Below are 21,826 nucleotides of genomic sequence, written 5' to 3'. Positions count from 1 at the left end.
AACAGCGGGCATTGATTTTCTCCCTTCATGCAGCCCTGAGTGCCTTCCCCCTCACATGCGCGGGGTGGCTGGGGAAAGTGCTCATCGTCACGATCATCTCAGACTGTGACTCACATTTCCCGCAGCAAGGCCAGCAGAAGGTGTGCTGCTGCTGACAGACAAGTATGTGAAGCAAAGCAGAGGTTTCAGTGAAGGGGAGGGCTTTGGAAACAACTCCTGGGGCTGCCTTAGAAGGACGGGACTGGGGTGGTTATTGCCATGAAGTGTCATTAAAAACAAAGCCTTACATTTATACACAGGGTGGGAGGAGACGGGGACGAAAGAGAATGAGATGGCTGGATGGCATCACCAACTCGATGGACATGAGTTTGAGTGAACTCGGGGAGTTGGTGATGGACAGAGAGGCCTGGCGTGCTGTGATTCATGGGGTCGCGGAGAGTCGGACATGACTGAGCGACTGAACTGAACTGAACTGATGGATAAAATAGATAATTAGTGAGAACCTACTGTGTATCACAGGGAACTTTATTCCATGCTCTGTGGTGACCTAAATAGGAAATCCATAAAAGAGCAGGTAGATGTATATATATAGCTGGCTCACTTTACTGCACAGTTCAGTTAGTTCAGTTCAGTCGCTCAGTCGTGTCCGACTCTGCGACCCCATGAATCACAGCACTCCAGGCCTCCCTGTCCATCACCAACTCCCGGAGTTCACTCAAACCCATGTCCATCGAGTTGGTGATGCCATCCAGCCATCTCATTCTCTGTCGTCCCCTTCTCCTCCTGCCCTCAATCTTTCCCAGCATCAGAGTCTTTTCCAGTGAGTCTTCACATGAGGTGGCCAAAGTATTGGAGTTTCAGCTTTAGCATCAGTCCCTCCAATGAACACCCAAGATTGATCTCCTTTAGAATGAACTGGTTGGATCTCCTTGCAGTCCAAGGGACTCTCAAGAGTCTTCTCCAACACCACAGTTCAAAAGCATCAATTCTTCGGCGATCAGCTTTCTTCACAGTCCAACTCTCAGCAGAAGCTAATACAACATTGTAAAGCAACTTCAGTTCAGTTCAGTCGCTCAGTTGTGTCTGACTCTTTGCGACCCCATGAACCGCAGCACACCAGGCTAAACTCCAATTAAAAATGAAGAACAAAGCTTGGAAGATTCCCTCTCTCTCTGTCCTCCTCTCCTGCTGCTGCTGCTGCTGCTAAGTCACTTCAGTCGTGTCCGACTCTGTGCGACCCCATAGACGGCAGCCCACCAGGCTCCGCCATCCCTGGGATTCTTCAGGCAAGAACACTGGAGTGGGTTGCCATTTCCTTCTCCAATGTGAAAGTGAAAAGTGAAAGTGAAGTCACTCAGTCTTGTCCGACTAGTAGCAACCCCACGGACTGTAGCCCACCAGGCTCCTCTGTCCATGGGATTTTCTAGGCAAGAGTTACTGGAGTGGCTTGCCATTGCCTTCTCCGCCTCCTCTCCTACTCTCCACTAAAAACCTCTTCCCCTGTTAACCAGAATCCCACGGTCGGTGACTCACGTCACTGGGCTGAGAACTGCCCCATTTGACACCCTCCCTCATTGAGCTGTTGAGCCTCAGAGCATCTCTGCCCCAGCTTACATGCTTTGCCTCATTTCCCCCTCCCATCAGCTTTATCACTCAGGGTTTTCCCCACCCCTGGAACACCTGGGGAGTCAGGCCCTTTTCCCCCACCTTCCCCTAAAGTCTCTTTCTGAGACCTCAGTTCTGCTACACTCCTTCCTCATCCTCCAGGATGGAAAGAACAAACAGAAATTCACCTCCCTCTGCTCATTTTAAACTACTGCTGGAGCTGAACAGTAGAACCCTCTTTCACTCTTTCATCCCGTATTTATTGGGTCCCTTCTGTGACCCAGGCACTATCCTGGGGTGTTGGGAATTCTATGGTGATCATGGGCCTTGCTCTTATGATGCTTACAGTCAAGGGAATGAAGACAGGTAATAAGCAAGTTAACAAGTAAACTTGATTATTAGTCAGTGGCATGATGACAAATGGGGGGGCTGCAATGAAGGCTGCTAGGAAGGGTCTCTGAGGCAGGGACATCTGAATTAAAACCTGAAGGATAAAAAGGAGTCAGTCTTACAGAAGCGGTGGGGAGGATCTAGGCAGAGCTAGCAATGGAACAGCTAGTGCAAAGGCCCTGTGTTCGGAAAGAGTTGGCTGTATCTGAGGAATAGAAGGAAGGCCAGTGTGGCAGCAAAGTGCACAGGAGCAGGGGGGCAGAGCCAGAAAACACAGGGTTTAGGTGTCAATACTCGAGCTCCCATGAAGAGTGTGAGGAACAGGAATCTGGCGGAGAATGGCGGGGCAATTGTCTTGACCAGCAAACTCTCCCCTACATGAGGCTCTAGACAACACTTGGTGCACTGACCTGCTCTTAGGATGCGAAACGTACAGAATTCGCTGAGAAATACTCCAAGAGTGTCTGGAGAGGCACCTCCAGCTCCTGCCATCTTTTCACAAGCAGAAGGAGGCTGGAAAGGCTTCCAGGGGAAAGCTAAACAGGAAGCAGATCATTTCCAAGGAGCCGACAGATCACTTTCAATCAGACCACTTGGCTCTCATTGCATTTCTGAGCTCATTCTCAGAGAAAAACACTCTCACTCATCAACTGAGGCTCTAAGAGGATTACTCCCACTGCCTCACCAGGCAGAGCTACATGAGTGACTACTAAGCCTGCCTCCCTAGGCTTAATGCCTCTCCATGATTCCAGAATCCAGTTTTTAACTCTCAACTTGCTGTTTCCTGCATACCCCACCAGCGTTGTTCAGTGAACAGGTCCCAAATCACCTCATCTTCCCCTCTCCTGGCTTTCTTCTTTCTGTTAATGGAATCACCATTGCTCCTGCTACCCTGAGTGGAAACGTCTGAGTCATCCTTGACTCATCCTTCTCTCTTATTCTCTAGATCAAATCAACTGCCGAATCGTGTAGTATCTATTTCCGAGATGTCACTTGAATCTGTCCGGTCCTTCCCACCATCCCTCCTTGGGGTGAGCTTTTGTTACTTCCCTACAGGAGCATCCTCACTCACTCCCTTGCTATTGGCCCACCTTCATACTGCTGCTGACATTAGGCTTCTCAAACACAGAGTAATCCAGACACTCTTTCCACCAGCCTAACACAGCTCCTGCTTTTGCCACATTAAATATAACTGTCTTTTAGCTTTATGAGCCTCAGTGCCTTTTCCAGTACTCCATGTTCAAGCTAGATTTACTCCTTCCTGGTGTAGGACATGCCTTTTTCTTTCCTTGAATCCTCTGAATAAATGAGGTTGCAAAAAGTAGGATCTTCTTATGTTACTAAGCTTTGGGTTTATCTGCATTTACATGCTTATTTTATCTCCCTAGAATACTTGATATTTCTGTACTTGCTATTTCTGATATTTCTGTATTATTTGTCTCACATTTAGTTTTGCTTCCTCTAATATTTGAGCATACATGTGTACCATGTGCTGCTCTTAGAATACCTTAGGAAATAATTAAATAATTAAACTCTCACAACAATTGTATCTCTGTGTTGCTAGTGGCAAAACTGAGATACCGAGAAGTTGAGTAACTTGCTGAAGTTCCATAACTAATAACTGGCAGAGCCAGGATTCCAGTTCACACAGGCTAGCCCCAGAGCCCAAGCTCTCATATCCCTGAGCTCACATTTGTCAGGGATAACAGCTGTTTTTCTGATACCATATTAATAGTTTGGATTTAGCTGATGTTTTATAACTGAAATGAAGCTTAAGGTATGTGTCCAATAATGGTCAAGAATATCAATGGTAGGCTGAATGTGCAAATGTAATTTGGTATCAGGAACTGATTTAGGTGTTTCCCAGGAAATCACCTCTGAAGCTGAGAACTATTTTTGTGCCATTTTTCCTACTTGTTCTTTTTTTTTTCTCTTATTCCAGTACATGGGCTGTATTGAAGTGCTGCAATCAATGAGGTCACTGGATTTTGGAATGAGAACCCAAGTTACAAGGTAAGAGAACAAAAATCTGACAAGCTTGGAGGGTTATAGTCTAAAGTCACAAGAGTTTCTCCCTGCTGGAGTTTCATGCAAGGCTTCAAAGGCACCGAGGGTTTTTATTCGTAAGGCTGGAAGGTAGAACAAAGCCCAGTGACCTTGTGAGTGGTTCTGAATCATCATGTGAAGGATTTCTCAATTGTGCAGCAAAGTATCTGCATTTCATATGAGAACTGATAAGAGGATACAGTCAGAGAAATACCTGCTTTCCCAGATACTAGAAGTATTTAAAATAATATCTAGAAACAGGACATTATAGGATCTCAGACCTGTTGAAGAAGTCTCTGAAAGTAAGAGGAAAAACTTTTCAAATCAGTAAGCCCAAGCTTGTCCCATTTATGGCATCCCTGACACAAGAAGCTGTCTATTCCTTTTCTGGGTCTCTTTCCTCCACGTACAGTGAGCTGGATGGAAGGGTTGAACCAGTGGAGCCTTACCCAGAGTGGCCCCAGGAAGCTTAGGGAAAGAACCAGAGTTATTATTACACAGAGTGCAAGTCAGAAGCAGAAGCACAAGGTGTGTTTCTTTAAGGCCGTATTCAAAGCAGGCGTGGAAAGGGGAATCACAGTGCTGAGCCTGGAAACTGGGAAAATCGTGAGGTGAGGGGCATAAAGAGAGAAGACTGGACTGATATGAATCAATATGATTCAGAATGAAGCCCTGGGCATCTGTGGTGTGTGTGCCAGTGTGCAGTCCTCAGTGCCTGTCTGCTTCCGTGGTTGCTGGTCACCATTCCCATTATGAAGAGAGGATAACTTTTCTTGATGCTCATCCCATGGAATTCGAGGCCTGGAAAAATTGTCCTCTTCACCAAAAGATTTGGGGAAAGGAATCGTATGCTCTTTAGGAGAGTCACAGTATTAAAGACCCTGAGAAGTCCTGTGCTGTAGGTGAAAAAGTGTTAACTTCGTCAAGATGCTCTAAATTTATTTGGCCCCATAATTCTTTTCTTATGTAACATAAATAAACACTCCATGTATCTTTGGGGTTCCATGAAATGAACTTTAAGAAAGGCTATTGTAGACTTTCTTGTTTACAATGCATTCAAATCTATCTTTCCAAACTTCTCACTGATCTTTGGTACTCCCTCAGGATTTAAACGGATGAAGTCTGGTTCTTCCCCACTCAGTTCAGTTCAGTTCAGTTCAGTCGCTCAGTCGTGTCCAACTCTCCGCGACCCCATGAATCACAGCACGCCAGGCCTCCCTGTCCATCACCAACTCCCGAAGTTCACTCAAACTCATGTCCACAGAGTCGGTGATGCCATCTAGCCATCTCATTCTCCGTCGTCCCCTTCTCCTCCCGCCCCCAACCTTTCCCAGCATCAGAGTCTTTTCCAGTGAGTCAACTCGTCGCATGAGGTGGCCAAAGTATTGCAGTTTCAGCTTTAGCATCAGTCCCTCCAATGAACATCCAGGATTGATCTCCTCTAGAATGGACTGGTTGGATCTCCTTGCAGTATAAGGGACTCTCAAGAGTCTTCTCCAACACCACAGTTCAAAAGCATCGATTCTTCGGCGGTCAGCCTTCTTCACAGTCCAACTCTCACATCCATACATGACCACGGGAAAAACCATTGCCTTGACTAGACGGACCTTGGTTGTCAAAGTAATGTCTCTGCTTTTTAATATACTATCAAGGTTGGTCATAACTTTCCTTCCAAGGAGCAAGCGTCTTTTAATTTCATGGCTGCAATCAGCATCTGCAGTGATTTTGGAGCCCAAAAAAACAAAGTCTGACACTGTTTCCACTGTTTTTCCATCTATTTCCCATGAAGTGATGGGACCAGATGCCATGATCTTTGTTTTCTGAATGTTGAGCTTCAAGCCAACCTTTTCACTCTCCTCTTTCACTTTCATCAAGAGGCTTTTGAGTTCCTCTTCACTTTCTGCCATAAGGGTAGTGTCATCTGCATATCTGAGGTTATTGATATTTCTCCCAGCAATCTTGATTCCAGCTTGTGCTTCTTCCAGCCCAGCATTCCTCATGATGTACTCTGCATATAAGTTAAATAAGCAAGGTGACAATATACAACCTTGACGTACACCTTTTCCTATTTGGAACCAGTCTGTTGTTCCATGTCCAGTTCTAACAGTTGCTTCCTGACCTGCATACAGGTTTCTCAAGAGGCAGGTCAGGTGGTCTGGGATTCCCATCTCTTTCAGAATGTTCCACAGTTTATTGTGATCGACACAGTCAAAGGCTTTGGCATAGTCAATAAAGCAGAAATAGATGTTTTTCTGAAACTCTCTTGCTTTCTCCATGATCCAGCGGATGTTGGCAATTTGATCTCTGGTGCCTCTGCCTTTTCTAAAACCTGCTTGAACATCTGGGAGTTCACGGTTTACATACTGCTGAAGCCTGGCTTGGAGAATTTTGAGCATGACTTTACTAGCGTGTGAGATGAGTGCAATTGTGCGGTAGTTTGAGCATTCTTTGGCATTGCCTTTCTTTGGGATTGGAATGAAGACTGACCTCTTCCAGTCCTGTGGCCACTGCTGAGTTTTCCAAATCTGCTGGCATATTGAGTGTAGCACTTTCACAGCATCATCTTTCAAGACTTGAAATAGTGGTCCTGCGGTTAAAATGCTGCGCTGTCACTGCCAAGGGCCCAGGTTTGATCCCTCCTGGGGGAACTAAGATCCCGCAAGCCCAAGGAGAAAACACTCTTAAAAAAATACCAGCAGATTCCAATCAACAGGCACTTGACTTATTCACCTGAATAGAAAACAGGTAAGGCACCAAGGTTCTCAAGGCAAGAATACTGAAGTGGTTTGCCATTCTTCCCCACTCACCCACCCTATATTCTTGGTGCCTATTTCAGTTCTTGGCACCTGGAAGAGGCTTAATGGATATTTATGGAATAAATGCATGGCTCCACCTGACTACTTTCCAAGATTTGGAAATGGCTATATTTTCACTTTTCTTTTACCGTATCAGACCCTTCAACTATCCTTTAAGTAAGAGGTTTCTAGATTACCTCCTACACTTTTAACCCTAATTTGGGCACATTTCAGGTTTTATTTCATTCTGATGATGCTTAATCTGGAGAAAGCCCTTCCTGCAATCCTGAGGAAGTTACAGATGGGAGGAAGAGGGTCACTACCCCTGAAGCTTGGTCGAGGGGCACAGTACGAAGGAATGCCACTGTCCATACCTGAGGATGACTGCTTTTCTGTTCTTTCCCTCATCCATCCATTCATTGACTTATTCTCCTTCACTCAAATATTTATGGAGTGTTCATTAAGTGCCAAAAACTTTTCAAGAATTAAGGACACAGGCACCGCTGATCTTTTAGAACTTACATCGTAGCTGGAGAAACAAACTATGGCAAGGAAGCAAATAAATATACAATATACTTTCAGGCAGTAATTAGTGCCATTACTATAATAATGAAGCAGGGTAAGAGGACAGAGATGTATGGGGTGGGCTTTTAATTTCTTTTTCTAGTTATACTGTATGTTTATTTAGAACACTTAGAAAATACAGATAAATATGAAAAAGAAAATCACTCATAATGTCACCTGGAAATAACGTCTACTAGCATTTTCTGCTTTGGAATACCCTTCTGATCTTTTCTTTCTTACATGAGCTTACAGTGATTTTTGCAATCTGAAGAATATTTGATTCTATTTCTCCCATGTTGACCATTTTTCCTGTTGCTAAATATTCATAAGCATTTTTAAATTGTGGTAAAATATGTATAACATAAAATCTTAACAATTTTTAAGTATACCGTTCAGTGGTATGAAGTAAGTTCATGTTGTTGTGCAACTGTCACTATCCTTCTCTAGAAGTTTTTCATCTTCTCAAATTGAAACTTTGTACATTAGATAATAACCCTTCATTCTCTCCTCCCCCAGCCCTGGCAACCACAGTTCTACTTTCTGTCTCTATGAATATGACTGCTATGGGTAACTCAGATAGATAGAGTTATATAGTATCTGTCCTTTTCTAACTGGTTTATTTCACTTAGCTTAATGATTGCTGGGAGAAATATCAATAATCTCAGATATGCTGATGACACTACCCTTATGGCAGAAAGTAAAGAGGAACTAAAAAGCCTCTTGATGAAAGTGAAAGAGGAGAGTGAAAAGGTTGGCTTGAAGCTCAACATTCAGAAAACAAAGATCATGGCATCTGGTCCCATCACTTCATGGGAAATAGATGGAAAAACAGTGGAAACAGTGTCAGACTTTATTTTTTGGGGCTCCAAAATCACTGCAGATGCTGATTGCAGCCATGAAATTAAAAGACGCTTACTCCTTGGAAGGAAAGTTATGACCAACCTTGATAATATATTAAAAAGCAGAGACATTACTTTGCCAACAAAGGTCCGTCTAGTCAAGGCTATGGTTTTTCCCGTGGTCATGTATGGATGTGAGAGTTGGACTGTGAAGAAAGCTGATGGCTGAAGAATTGATGCTTTTGAACTGTGGTGTTGGAGAAGACTCTTGAGAGTCCCTTGTACCGCAAGAAGATCCAACCAGTCCATTCTAAGGGAGATCGATCCTGGGTGTTCATTGGAAGGACTGATGCTAAAGCTGAGACTGCAATACTTTGGCCACCTCATGTGACGAGTTGACTCACTGGAAAAGACTCTGATGCTGGGAAGGGTTGGGGGCTGGAGGAGAAGGGGACGACCGAGGATGAGATGGCTGGATGGCATCACCGACTCTGTGGACTTGAGTCTGAGTGAACTCTGGGAGTTGGTGATGGATAGGGAGGCCTGGTGTGCTGTGATTCATGGGGTCGCGGAGAGTCGGACACGACTGAGCGACTGAACTGAACTGAATGTCTTCAAGGTTTAGAACTAGGTCAAACAATATAAGTATTTTGAAGGCATTTGAAACCTATTGCTAGGTTATTCTGCAGGAGAACTGTAATAGTTGGTATCCTTCCCCCCGTCACATATCTGGTTTTTTGTTACTATCTTTTATTTTTATTGTATTTAAATTTTATATTGGAGTATAGTTGACTAACAATGTTGTGTGAGTTTCAGGTTTACAGCCAAGTGATTTAGTTATACATATATCTATTCTTTTTCAGCTCTTTTTCCCATATAGTTTATTACAGAGTACTGAGGAGTGTTCTCTGTTGATTATTTTATGTATACCAGTGTGTGTATGTTAATCCCAACCTCCTAATTTCTATCTTTAAAAAATATTTATGAATTTGTAAGTCTATATTTTCCTATTGTTTAATAAATGGCAAAAGACTATTTTTTCTCTGCCATGAAGATTCAGTGTATGAATAATATATAGATCCAAGGGGATAATATCTGGATATTGTTTCTTGTAGATGTGTCAATAATTCCTTGTAGATTCTGGCATTTTAGATTGTGTTTTAGGCAGATTTGTGGAAGCGTGAGAGTGACTCACTTTCCATAAAGCCTTTAGTTTCCACATTACTTCACAAATATTTACTCTTTCCTTCTCTACATTTTTCTTTATCTCCTCTCCTTTCTTCTTTCAGCTTACATATATTTTCACATTCAGCTACTATTCAAGTTGCTTTATTATCAATTGTCCTGGATGTTATTATTACATAACTGTTGAGTCAGGTTCAAATTGTTTAAAATTTCAATGTCACATAGTCACTGAGTTTCATTTAGCTCATAATCCTACTTAATCTAAGGAAAAAAAGTTCAATGGACCAAGTAGAATTCTAAAAGAAAGAACTTCATTTTGTGTGACCACAGCTATGTGTGTGTGCTTAGTTGCTCAGTCATGTCCAACTCTTTGCGACCCCATGGACTGCAGTCCACCAGGCTCCTCTGTCCATGGAATTCTCCAGGCAAGAATACTGGAGTGAGTTGCCATTCTCCTTCAGGGTGTCTTCCCCACCCAAGGATGGAACCCTGGTTTTCTGCATTGCAGGTGGATTCTTTCCTGCCTGAACCATGCCCACAGTTATCTCCTGACATTCATCATCAAGCAGAAGGTTAATCAGGTGTGGATGTTGATAAACTGGTGTAGCTAATTGCTGTTCTGGATATAAACAGATGTGTTCAGTCTGATGTCCTGTCCATGTTAATTCATCTTCCCATCTCTATACTTGCTGGTACACTGTTCCAGTTAATAGAGAGACAGCAGTATGAAGTTCTGGACAATAAAGGAGGATCCATGGTTAACAAACAACATTTGGGTCAGCAGTTGAAACGGAAGAGAAAAATAGAGTCAATTCTTATCTTTATGAGGGATCTTTCTACCAATTGTTTGGGGGTTGAATTCACAAGACCTCTGGAACATAGAAAATACTCACAGAAGAGAAAAAGAGAAAGAAAGACAAGGAGGCCATGTACTGTGTTGGCAGTTCCGGATTATACTCTTTTCAAAGCTCTTAGCAGGCTTCTCTGACTTCTGATTTAGTCACTGGGGAGCCCTTCCAATGGCTTTTATTATTGTTCCTCCACAAATTCTCACCCAGACATTTAACCACTTAGGACCAGATCTTAATTTTTAATAATCTAGTGTCTATGTAAAAGGGCAAAGGAGAAGGTTTTTCCTAATAGAAAAGAGAAACAAGATGATTAGGAAAGCAAAGACTCACAGTGATAGTTTGTCTTCAAGATGTCTGGAAAACAATGTCAAGAGGAAATAAGAGAAGGGGGAAATGAAAACCTTATTAAGGATGACATAGTCATTCCTCTCTCTAATAAAAACTTTATTGTCATAATTTTTATTTTGGGGGGAGGGATTCAAAAATTTTAGTAGGATTATCTCATTTAATCTCCAATAAAAACTCTCATTCTAGGAACTTCCCTGGTGATCCAGTGGCTAGAACTCTATGTTTTGACTGAAGAGGGCTTGGGTTCAATCCCTGGTCTGGGAACTAAGATCCCACCGGCCACATGGCATAGCTTGCTGCCCCCTCCACCAAAAAAAAAAAACCCAAAACAAAAAACCTTTCATTCTACTAATGAGGAAATGAAATTTAGATTAAGTAAGTACTATTGCCTAGAAAACCCCATGGATGGAGGAGCCTGGTGGGCTGTAGTCTGTGGGGTCGCTAAGGGTCGGACACGACTGAGCGACTTCATTTTCACTTTTCACTTTCACACATTGGAGAAGGAAATGGCAACCCACTCCAGTGTTCTTGCCTGGAGAATCCCAGGGACGGGGGACCCTGGTGGGCTTCTGTCTATGGGGTCACACAGAGTCGGACACGACTGAAGTGACGCAGCAGCAGCAGCAAGTTGCCCAAAGTCATACAATGAATAGGCACAAAGGTGGAACTTTAGGCTAGCACAACAAGAATCAAGAAACTTTGCTCTTTGCTGCTGTTTTAATATGTCATGATAGTTACATGGTATTTTCCCCTTTAATTTACTTATTGTAGAGAAGTTCATTAATAGATTTTATAATATGGAACAATCATTGAATTCCTGCTATAAACTCTTCTTAATTTTCATATCATCATAGGTAGTAGGTACATTCACATTGTTAACATTTTATTTCAAATTTTTGCATCCTTGTAGTAAGTGAGTTTTCCTTTTGAACTATACTCATGAAGTTTTGGTGTCAGGAATAGGTTAGACTAATAAGAATGCTTTCAGAACGTTTCCATATTTTCTGTGCATGGCAGCACTTTAAACAATATTGAAATTATCCACCACTTAAAAAGTCTTTGGTACTAGTCCAAACAACTCTCTGGACCTTTTACCTCCATTGTCAAATCTTCTTTTTTTTTTATTAGTCTTTTCAAAGTTTTTATCCTTTGGTAAAATAATTTGGATAATTTTACCTTAAAAGTTGGGTATTTTACTTAGATTTTTCAAATTTATCACAAAATGTTGGCCACAGTATTTGTATCTAATTTTTAAATAGCCTCTATATATGTGATTTTGCTTTCTACATTTCTAATCTGTGTGTGATCTTTTTAAATCAGATTTGCCAGAGGTTTGTTTATACTATTTCTCTTTTGAAAGAACCAGGTTTGGTTTTATTATTCAAATTTACTTGATTTTTTGTTTTCTAATTCATTTATTTCCCCTCTAGCTTTAGTATATCTTTCCTCCTCTTTAAGTCTATTTTATGCTGTTCTTTCTTTAATTTCTTAAGATTATTCTTTCATAATTTCTTTATTTTTATTTTTTCTCCAGTTTTACTAAGATATAATTGACATATAACACTGTGTAAGTTTAAGATGTACAACAAAATGATTTGACATATATATCATGAAATAATTGTCAATAAATTTAGTGAACACTGTCATCTCATATAAATACAAGGTTTATTAAAGAAACAAAAAAAATTATTTTCCTTGCCATGAGACCTCTTAGGATTTACTCTCTTAACAACTTCCATATAAAATGTATGACAGTGTTATTTATCATACTGTACATTACTTCCCAAGTACTTATTTATCAACTGAAAGTTTATACCTTTTGACTGCCTTCATCCAATTCTCCTTTCCTCCACTTCTGGCCTTTGGTAATCACAAATCTGATTTTTTTAAATGAGTTTTTGTTTGTTTTGGCAGTATAATTGACCTACAACATTATGTTAATTCCTGGTGTATACCAGGATAACATAGTGTTGTTTAACAGTGATTTGGTATTTCCATACATTTCAAAATGATCACCATGATAAGTCTAATGACAATTCATCGTGATTTTTAAAACAAGGATAAACAAAACAAAACAAAAAACCCTAATTTGATCTGAAGCACACAGATACACAAAAAATTATCTCACAAAAACCTAAAGCTCACTGCCTCCCTTGCATAAGCATTCACAGCATGCAAAGAAGAAACAAAAATCTTCCCTCTCCCACTAAGGATGCCTTCTTCTTTGTGTCTAGGTGAGAACCTGCCTCTGATATAGAAGGAATAAATTATACGTCAGGGTAAACCCAATAAGTGAAGCTGGCGGAACAGGGCTTGGTTTTCAACTCTGAAGATCAGAACTTCATAGGAAACATGGAGGGACTATTTAGTTCATCCCCACGGGACATAATTTATCCCAAGGGCAGGGCACACTGTTGGTGGGAGGGCCCTCCAGATCATTGTCTTACTACACTGTCCTCCTCCTGTATTTATTGCTTTACATATGTAACTCATACTTGGCAATAAATTCAGCCAGGCTAAGTGCAAAGCACCCAGCACAGGATCTGTCCATGCCAGGCTCCAGGAGAGCTGGGAAACAGTGGTTCGTGGTGGGTTTTTGCCTCATTCCTGTGATGGCCACCCGTGGGGGAAGGAAAAGGAGCTGTTAGAGGATGGGTGCTGAGTGCTTCCTTTTGGGGTCCTGTCTTCGATTCATTTTCCCTAACTGATCATAAGGGGTTTATTTATCTGCCACATTCCATTCCATGGGGTAGAAGACCCAGAGTAGTATTTTTTGGAACTACTGTCAACAGTAAGCAGCCTATAATGAGTGATTGGTACTAAGTAAAGCAGCAAGGAAGTAGAGATCATAATTCAGAGGATGTTGTAATTGGACTAATTTCCTGTTTGTAATGTTATTGCTTCTGAGCACTGATTCTGCAAATTTAATTCACTATCTTAAAATTTTGATTCTTTGGCTTTAGCAGGACATTAAAGGCACTTTTTCAGAGATAAATGCATACTTGTGTGTGTGTGTGTGTGTGTGTGTGCAACCATTACATGCAAAGCAGAGCCAAAATGCAGCTGAAATTAACATTTACCTGTGCATGAGGTTTGTAAGAAATGTGAATGTATGTCAGGAGGGAGAGTATTTTGTAGAGGTCAAATATCTGCATGCTGGGTGGCTAAACTGAGATATCTGTTTGAAGACAGGATGGCATTTATTTAATTGTCCTGAGAAATGTATGAATGAGATTGATTATAGCCATGCATGGATAAGCGTGTGTACATCTGTGTAAAATTTGGAGTTATTTCCAGCATCTGGTGTGTGAGTTTGTGTTGACTTGTGAGGAGACCATGCAGTGAGGAGTGGGACTGCAGCCCACATGGCACTCAAAGTAAAGACTCCAGAGCGGGGATAAAGAGTTTATTAATTTGCCAGACCAGGGGACACCCCCCAGTGAAGACATTTACCGAGAACAGTGGCAAGGAGAAAAACATCAAGAGTGTTAAAGTTTTAGCTCATCGTGGTCATGCTAAGAATTAATACTTACTGAAACAGAATGTCCATGGTTGGATAAAGCAAGTTTCATTGTTCATTGGTCAGAAAGGAATGTGAAGACCTCAGCAAGGGTCTGGGTTCCCAGGGTCAAGATTTATGACCTTTATCAGCCGGTGAGACCAGTTACAATGATACGTGACAGTCAAATCCTCCTTGGCAGGCACTGATGTAAGTGGAAGTACTTCCTCTCACACAGGCGTAGACATCAGGAAGCCCTTGTGGAGGTTTCATGTGTTGTGTGTGTGTATGTGTGGATGACGACAGCTTCTGCTGGTTTCAAGCTGTGCTGACCCCGGTTCCTCACAGCCTCTTTAGGACTGAGATCTTGCTTCTCAGATATCTGAGATGAAATAGCCAATTACATCCCTTTCAGAAGTCTTCAAAGATACAGTGATTTAAAAAAATGCTTGCAAGCAATTGAGAAGGATTCTGATAGGATGACAGAGTCAAATGCGCAGAGAGAGGATGTGGAAGTCAAGGGCTCCTTTTGCTCACCGTCATTAGCACAATGTCACATGTAGGTGCAATTTGAGCATGAGGAGGACCAAGAAATACAGTTGCTAAGTCTACCCACAGAAGGGAGTGGAAAAATATTTTTTAAATCAGATCTCTAATAAGGAATTAATATTCAGAATATATAAAGAACTCCTACAATTCAATAGCAGGAAACCAAACAGCCCTATTAAAAACTGGGCAAAGGTCTTGAATAGACATTTCTCTAAAGAATACACACAAATAGACAATAAGCACATGAAAAGATGCTTAACACCACTAATCATTAGGGAAATGTAATAAAAACCACCATGAAATAGTACTTCACACTCATTAGAATGGCTGTTATTTAGAAGAAAACCCCAAAACAACAACAAAAAACCCAGAAATTAAATGTTGACAAGGTTGTTAGATATTGGAACTCTTGTGCATGGCTGGTGGCAATGTAAAATGATGCAGCTGCTGTGGAAAACAATATGGCAGTTCCTAAAAAATTAAAAATAAAATTATCTTATGATCAAACAATTCCACTTCTGTGTATATATTTAAAATAATTGAAAGCAAGTACTCAGATGTTTGTACACTTATGCTCATAGCAGCATTATTCACAAACTCAAGATGAAAGCAACCCAAGTATCCACTGATGGATGAATGGATAAACAAAACATGATATATAACACGGTATATACATACAATGGAATATTAGCCTTTAAAAAGAAGGAAATCCTGCCGGTTTTGATGACCTGGATGCAACTGGAGGGCATTATGCTAAGTGAAATAAGTCAGACAAAGAAAGATAAATACTGCATGATATCACTTATGTGTGGAATCTTTTTATAAAAAGTCCAACTCATAGCAACAGAGAGTAGAATGGTTATTACCAAAGGATGGGACATCGCAGGGCTGGGAAATGGGGAGCTATTGGTTAAAGAGAACAAGCTTTTGTTATAAGATGATTAAGGCCTTTATGATCTAATGTATAGCATAGTGACTATAGCATACTAATGCAGTGACTAATACTGCATTGTATAATACAATTTAAATTTGCTAACAGAGTAGGTTTTAAGCAATCTCACCAAAAAAAAAGGTAAATATGTGAGCTGATGGATGTGCTCATTAACTTGATTGTGGGAATTCTTTCACGATATACAGAGCTATCAAACTATCACATTGTATACTTTAAATATATTATGATTTTGTCAATTATATCTCAATAAAGCTGCAAAAAAGTAAATTTTTACACATGCTACAGCATGAATAAACCTTGTGTTAATCCATTCAGGCTTCTGTAACAAAATACTACACTACAGATAGGGTAGCTGATAAACAACAGATGTTTATTTCTAACAGCTCTGGAGATTGGATGTCTGAGATCAAGGTGCCAGCATGGTGGGGTGAGGGTCTTTTTCTGGATGGCAAAATGATCATATCCTTCCTTGCAGAAGGGCCTAGGGAGTTCTGTGGTACCTCTTTTATAAAAGCATTAACCTCCATCATGAGGGCCCTGCCCTCATGACCTAATTGATTCCCAAAGGCCCCAATTACTAATACTGTCACCTCTGGGTGTTAGGATTTCAACGTAGGAATTTTGGGGAGATAGAAACATTCAGCCTACTGCAAAGCTTGAGGATATTGTGCTAAGGAAAAGATACAAAAAGACAAAGACAAAAAAGTAGTCTGATTTCCCTTGTATGAAGTGCCTAGAGTAGTCAGATTTAGAGACAGAAAGTAGATTGGTAGTTGCCAGGGGTTAGAGGGGAAGGGGATTAGTGCTTCATGGGTACAGGGTTTTAGTTTGGGAAGGTGAAAAAGTTCTAGAGACGAATGGTGCTGATGATCGCGTGACAATGTGAATGTACTTAATGCCACTTATCTATACACTTAAAATTATTAAAATGGTTATTACTAAAATTTTATGGATGTGTACTGTATGTGTTTTACAACATTTTTTAAAAAGCGTTGGTTACTAGATGAGTCACATTTTTGAAGTATTCAAGGTTGTCTAAATTTGTTTTGCTGAAAGCGTTCAAAGCCAGTAAGAGGACAGCTGAAGTGTCAAGGCCTGTTTCTAGCAGGTCCCACAGCTGAGATAATTTGGGGAAGAGTGCATGTAGTCTGTTCTAATTTCTTGAAGCCCAACCAGAAACTATGCTGGCCAAGAGGGCTGCTGTAGGACAGAAGGTGAAAGTAGTTAACAGTAGCTGATATTTGTTTCACTTGCCTTGCTCTCTTATGAACCACATGATCACCCTGAGAGGAAGGTACTGTAATTCCCCATTTTGAGCAGGGGATGCTGAGGCTCAGAGAAGTCTTTGTGACCATCTCCAGACCACACAGCTATTTCCCTGAGCTCAAACCAAGGAACCCTTACACCAAATCCTGTTCCTATAGCACTTAATGTTTCCTAGTGACATTGCTTTGGTTTGAAGCTGAGAAACTGCTCTTATAGCTGTGGATAGACTAAGATGATGGGGGACAGTGCAGGCAGTAAATGCAGGCCTGACTCATCTTTTAAAAATCACTTCTAAGTGAGGAAACAACTCAGCTATGACCATCTCCATCGCTGATGTCAGGTCTCTGGGACATCTGATTCCTAACATTCTTTTTCACTATATTTTTCTGATTATAAAAACTAAAACTGGCCTATTGTGGGAATTGAGAAATAGGGTAAAATTAAAGAAAAAATAAACAAATTGCTGGAGGTAACTAGTAGTAGCAGTTTGGTATAAGATTTTTCCAGTCATTTGTTTGAAAGCTAAGGTGAGATTAGATAGTGTGTATTAATTTGTAATATGCTTTTATAATCTAACGTACACATTTTCTAGGTCATTATGCATGAATAGTACTTGCTTTGACCTGAGATTTAAGGTGTAAGAAATAATTTTAAGTACATCTCCTTGACATGGGTATATTTATTGTCTTTGTCTTTAAGTAGCAGAAAGTAACTCTGCCTAGGTAAGCCAAAAGGGGAATTTCCTGAAAGGATATTGAGGCAGCTCCCGGAATCTGAGAAGTGAACAGTTAAACAGATAAGAAGGATAGAGTCAGGACTGCTGAGGCATCAGCAGCAGGGCTGCAGGGATTCCCCACCTCTGGTTTTCTCGATTCCAGATATCAAATTCCCAGGTAGGATGGTGACTGGGGCCCGGTGCTGGGCCAGTCAGCCTTGGCCAGGACAGAGTTGCATTGTGGCAATATGATAGTTCCGTAACACGCAAATATTGTGCTTGTCCATCCGCTAAGTTGCTTCAGTCGTGTCCAACTCTGTGCGATCCTGTAGACTGCAACCTGCCGGGCTTCTCTGTCCATGGAATTCTCCAAGCAAGAATATGGAGTGGACTGCCATGCCCTTTTCCAGCTCTTGTATATTGGGAAGGGCAATTACTGGGAAGAGGAAAAAGTAGCTTGTAAAATGGCAGTAGTAAATGCAGTAAAAAATAGATTCCTACCTCAAAGGGAAAAGAAGACAATAGATCAATTTCTTTGAAGACCTTAAAAAAAAAAAGATTCAGTTCAGTTCAGTCGCTCAGTCGTGTCCGACTCTTTGAGACCCCATGAATCACAACACGCCAGGCCTCCCTGTCCATCACCAACTCCCGGAGTTCACTGAAACTCAAAAGATTGGGCATATTTAAATCATCCCCCAAATGCTCCACTAAAATTTAGGGTTTTCAGAATTGTTAATCAAAATGTTGTTATTAATTTTTGAACATAATTCAATTGACCTGTTTGTCGATGCAGTGTTTGTATATTTCAAGAAACATTGAGGCTACACGTGTAGGTATTGTGTATTTTATGCAGTTTTTATGGGATTCAGGGCATTATTCTAGTGTTTTAGGTATTTATAGAGGTTTATAAAATGGTCATTAGTTTTGTTAATTCTCTTTACAGTATCTATATTTGATTTGTTGAGAAATCCTTTGTCAGAAATGAAACTTCCAATTATAATATTTTTTCCATGGAAAATATGATCCACTTTATGAAATTGTTTCTAAAAATATGTTGCAGCTGAAATCAGAACCTGCTAATTTATCCATATGAATCTACAGAAACTTACAGATGTGCATATATTATCATATAAACACATATGCACTCTTCTTCTAACAGGCAGTATACACACTTTCACTGATCTAAGTGAGACTAGTTAGCTATCTGTCTATATCTAAGTATGGATTTTAGTGGATGGCCTCAAGTGTTTGAGGAGAAACATTAATTTAGAGCTTAAAATGCATGAATGTTAAAGTGTATGCATTTGGGGGCGACCTCAGTATTTTTAGCTTCAATTGCTGAATGAAATAACTTTTTCTGGTGATATTTTTTCCCTCAAGCCTTCTTTACTATGCAGAGCCAGTTGAGAATGTATTCTGGTATCTCCCTTTTTGGCCCTTTTTGGTTTCCTTTAAAAGTCAGTACTGAAGGTTTGTAATATCCCAAGCATATTCCAGTATATTCTGTATGTCTCCGGGACCAAGAAACTGGGTTTCTAATTTTGATTTTGATCGATACACTGGTCATTTCCTGGTCTGAATCATTTAACAATGCAAGTAGAATAGGCCTTTGTACCATTGCTCCTAGAAACACCAGTGCTGCGGTTGCATAGGAGCCTCCTGAGAAAGCTTAGCGGGGGCCTCAGAGTGTGTCTGGCTAAGAAGGGATTGGGTCCCTATCCTTTTTCAGTGGGACAGTCAATCACAAGGACTCCATCATCCATCATCTTTGGGCCTTGAGGTTCTCCCTGGAAGTCTTGTGTATGGAATTTGGCTGGGATTCAAGATACCATATATCCAGAAAAATCAAAGATGCAGTTGCTTTTAGGAAGTGAGCTAGATGGAAAGCACTAAAAATTCATTAAAAAGTAATCTTAGCCTGACTTTTCTTTGATAAAAAGAAGGCTTTGTGGTCAAAAGAAATGCTAGACAGTTGGCAGTCTCTCCACCTGCCAGTCAGATTTGTTCCATTTCTTATCAGGATTCTCCTTTGGAAAACTGAAATGCCTAATGGAGCAAATGCAGGTTCTGACCCATTTACTTAAACATGAGTTGGAGCTTATGAGAGCTGCACCTCCTCTAGGAAAATGTGAGTTTGCATGCATGTTTGAACAAAAAAGCATATTTCACTATTAGCTGTGACAATGCAGATTTTTAAAAAGGGAAGATATCTTCTAGTTAAGTGTTTATGCCAAAGTAAAGGAACAGCAGCCCCTTAGCAGGACTTATAGATCTAGAAACAGATGCTGAGATGGAGAGTTAAATGCAAAAGGTATACTGGGAGAATTCTTAAGATCAACACATAGGGGAGTGAGGGTTGCAGGTCTGGATATGGTGGCAGTGTTGAATAGTGATGCTATCTCAACAAAGTCCTCAGCATATCTCCTGGGTGCAGAGACCAGGCCTTTGAACACCATATTGATTTGTCATGTCATGTCATGTCATGTCATTTGTCATGCCTCTTGGGAGGGACGTGTTTATGGATAAGGTAACTAAAGGAGAAGACAAGTTCTGGGGAAGGAACTCAGCTGTGAGACATGAGCAGTGAACGTTCCAACAACCAGGGTAATGAGTACTTCTGTTCTGAAGGGGGATCTGGGTTATAAAGGGGACAAGGATCATACTTTGTTTCAGTGCCATAGAGCTGTCTAAACATTTACATACTGAACATCCAGAATGTCCAAGGCAGCCCACTAGGTGCCATGGAGGCATCTAAAGAAAATCAAGTAGGCATTCTGCCTTTATAGAAACTTGGACTATCTGTTGCTGTATGTATAACAGACATAATTGGGCCTCTTCCACAACATGTTTTCTGTATAATTCCAGTTATAACCAGAGAGTATGCTGTTGGGTACTAGACATTGTAAAAAGCAGTTTAGACCCAGTTCTCAAAGCAGATAGACATTTTAAGGATAAAGCAATAATTATGGATAACATTTTTTGAGGCATTGTTCAAAGCACTATTATTATTCCCACTTTATAAATTTAAGAAACTGAGACATAGAAAGCTTTAAAAATGTGTTAAATGTCACAAGATTATAGGAGACTGTTAAATTTTGAATTCTGGCTGTTGATTGCAGAGCCCACTCAACCAGCCTTTTTATTATCATGGAAGAGTTGTAGATAAATTAGAACCCTCCCCTTTTTCCCTGTTAACATTTATAGTAATTTTGCACTTTTGTTTATTTATGTATCTCCCCCAGGCACTTTGTTCTGTATCATGTACAAGATATCATGTCACTTAATGAAACTTAGTTGATATCAAGAAGAAGAAGGATTTCGGTTCCCCTCTCCTTTCATTGAATGCTGGTGGGAGAGACAAAGAATGCTGCTGCTGCTGCGTCACTTCAGTCGTGTCCGACTCTGTGTGACCCCATAGACAGAAGCCCACCAGGGTCCCCCATCCCTGGGATTCTCCAGGCAAGAACACTGGAGTGGGTTGCCATTTCCTTCTCCAATGTGTGAAAGTGAAAAGTGAAAGTGAAGTCTCTCAGTCGTGTCCGACCCTTAGCGACCCCAGGGACTGCAGCCCACCAGGCTCCTCCATCCATGGGATTTTCTAGGCAAGAGTACTGGAGTGGCTTGCCATTGCCTTCTCTGAGACAAAGAATGGAAGGTGATAATTAACAGTACGTAAAAGCAGTTCCATATCCTTATGTTTATATAGTAGAAAACTCATCACTTATAAAACCCAGCTTCCTGTACCAACATACTGAGCAAGACCAAGGCCAAGTACATATAAACAATCTGTCTGTGATGATTAAAAGGTTATATTTTAATAGGTTTTCTGCCACATACAAGTCAATAGCTGATTGTGATCCCATGGCCTCTTACATTCATTTCTGGTTAGCTCCAGAAGAAGGCTCAGCAAACACCTGCTACCTGATTTTGATTTTGCCATATTTTGAGCCAACAATGGTTTTTGACTTTTTAAAAATGATTGGGGGTGGGGGATCAAAAGAAGACTATTTTGTGACTTTTGGAAGTTATATGGAATTCACATTTGTGTCTGTAAGTGTTTTTGGCACTCAAGCATGCCCATTCACTTACGTGTTGTTGGTGGCTGCTTTTTCAGCTGCAGCTGTAGAGTTGTGTTGTTGTGACAGTCTATATGGCTCACAGAGCCTAGCAGTTTTTACTCTCTGGCCCTGGACAAAAAAGGCATGCCGATTACTGCTATGAA

General features: G+C 40.8%; 1 protein-coding gene across 1 annotated transcript in view; it reads left to right on the top strand.

Moving 5' to 3' along the window:
- Positions 1–21,826, top strand: part of SHC4 (SHC adaptor protein 4) — a 136,634-nt gene that overhangs the window by 44,884 nt on the left and 69,924 nt on the right. The window contains exon 2 of the mRNA XM_088839590.1: positions 3,938–4,008. Coding sequence (XP_088695716.1) covers positions 3,938–4,008 — 71 coding nt within the window. The remainder of the gene's footprint in view (positions 1–3,937; positions 4,009–21,826) is intronic.

This window comes from Moschus berezovskii, chromosome 9, assembly GCF_049115385.1.
Source record: "Moschus berezovskii isolate FMDL1 chromosome 9, NW_MosBer_1.0, whole genome shotgun sequence".
NCBI classification, from domain to species: Eukaryota; Metazoa; Chordata; class Mammalia; order Artiodactyla; family Moschidae; genus Moschus; species Moschus berezovskii.
Note: the sequence above shows the minus strand (reverse complement) of the source record. Positions and strands in the feature narration are given on the sequence as shown.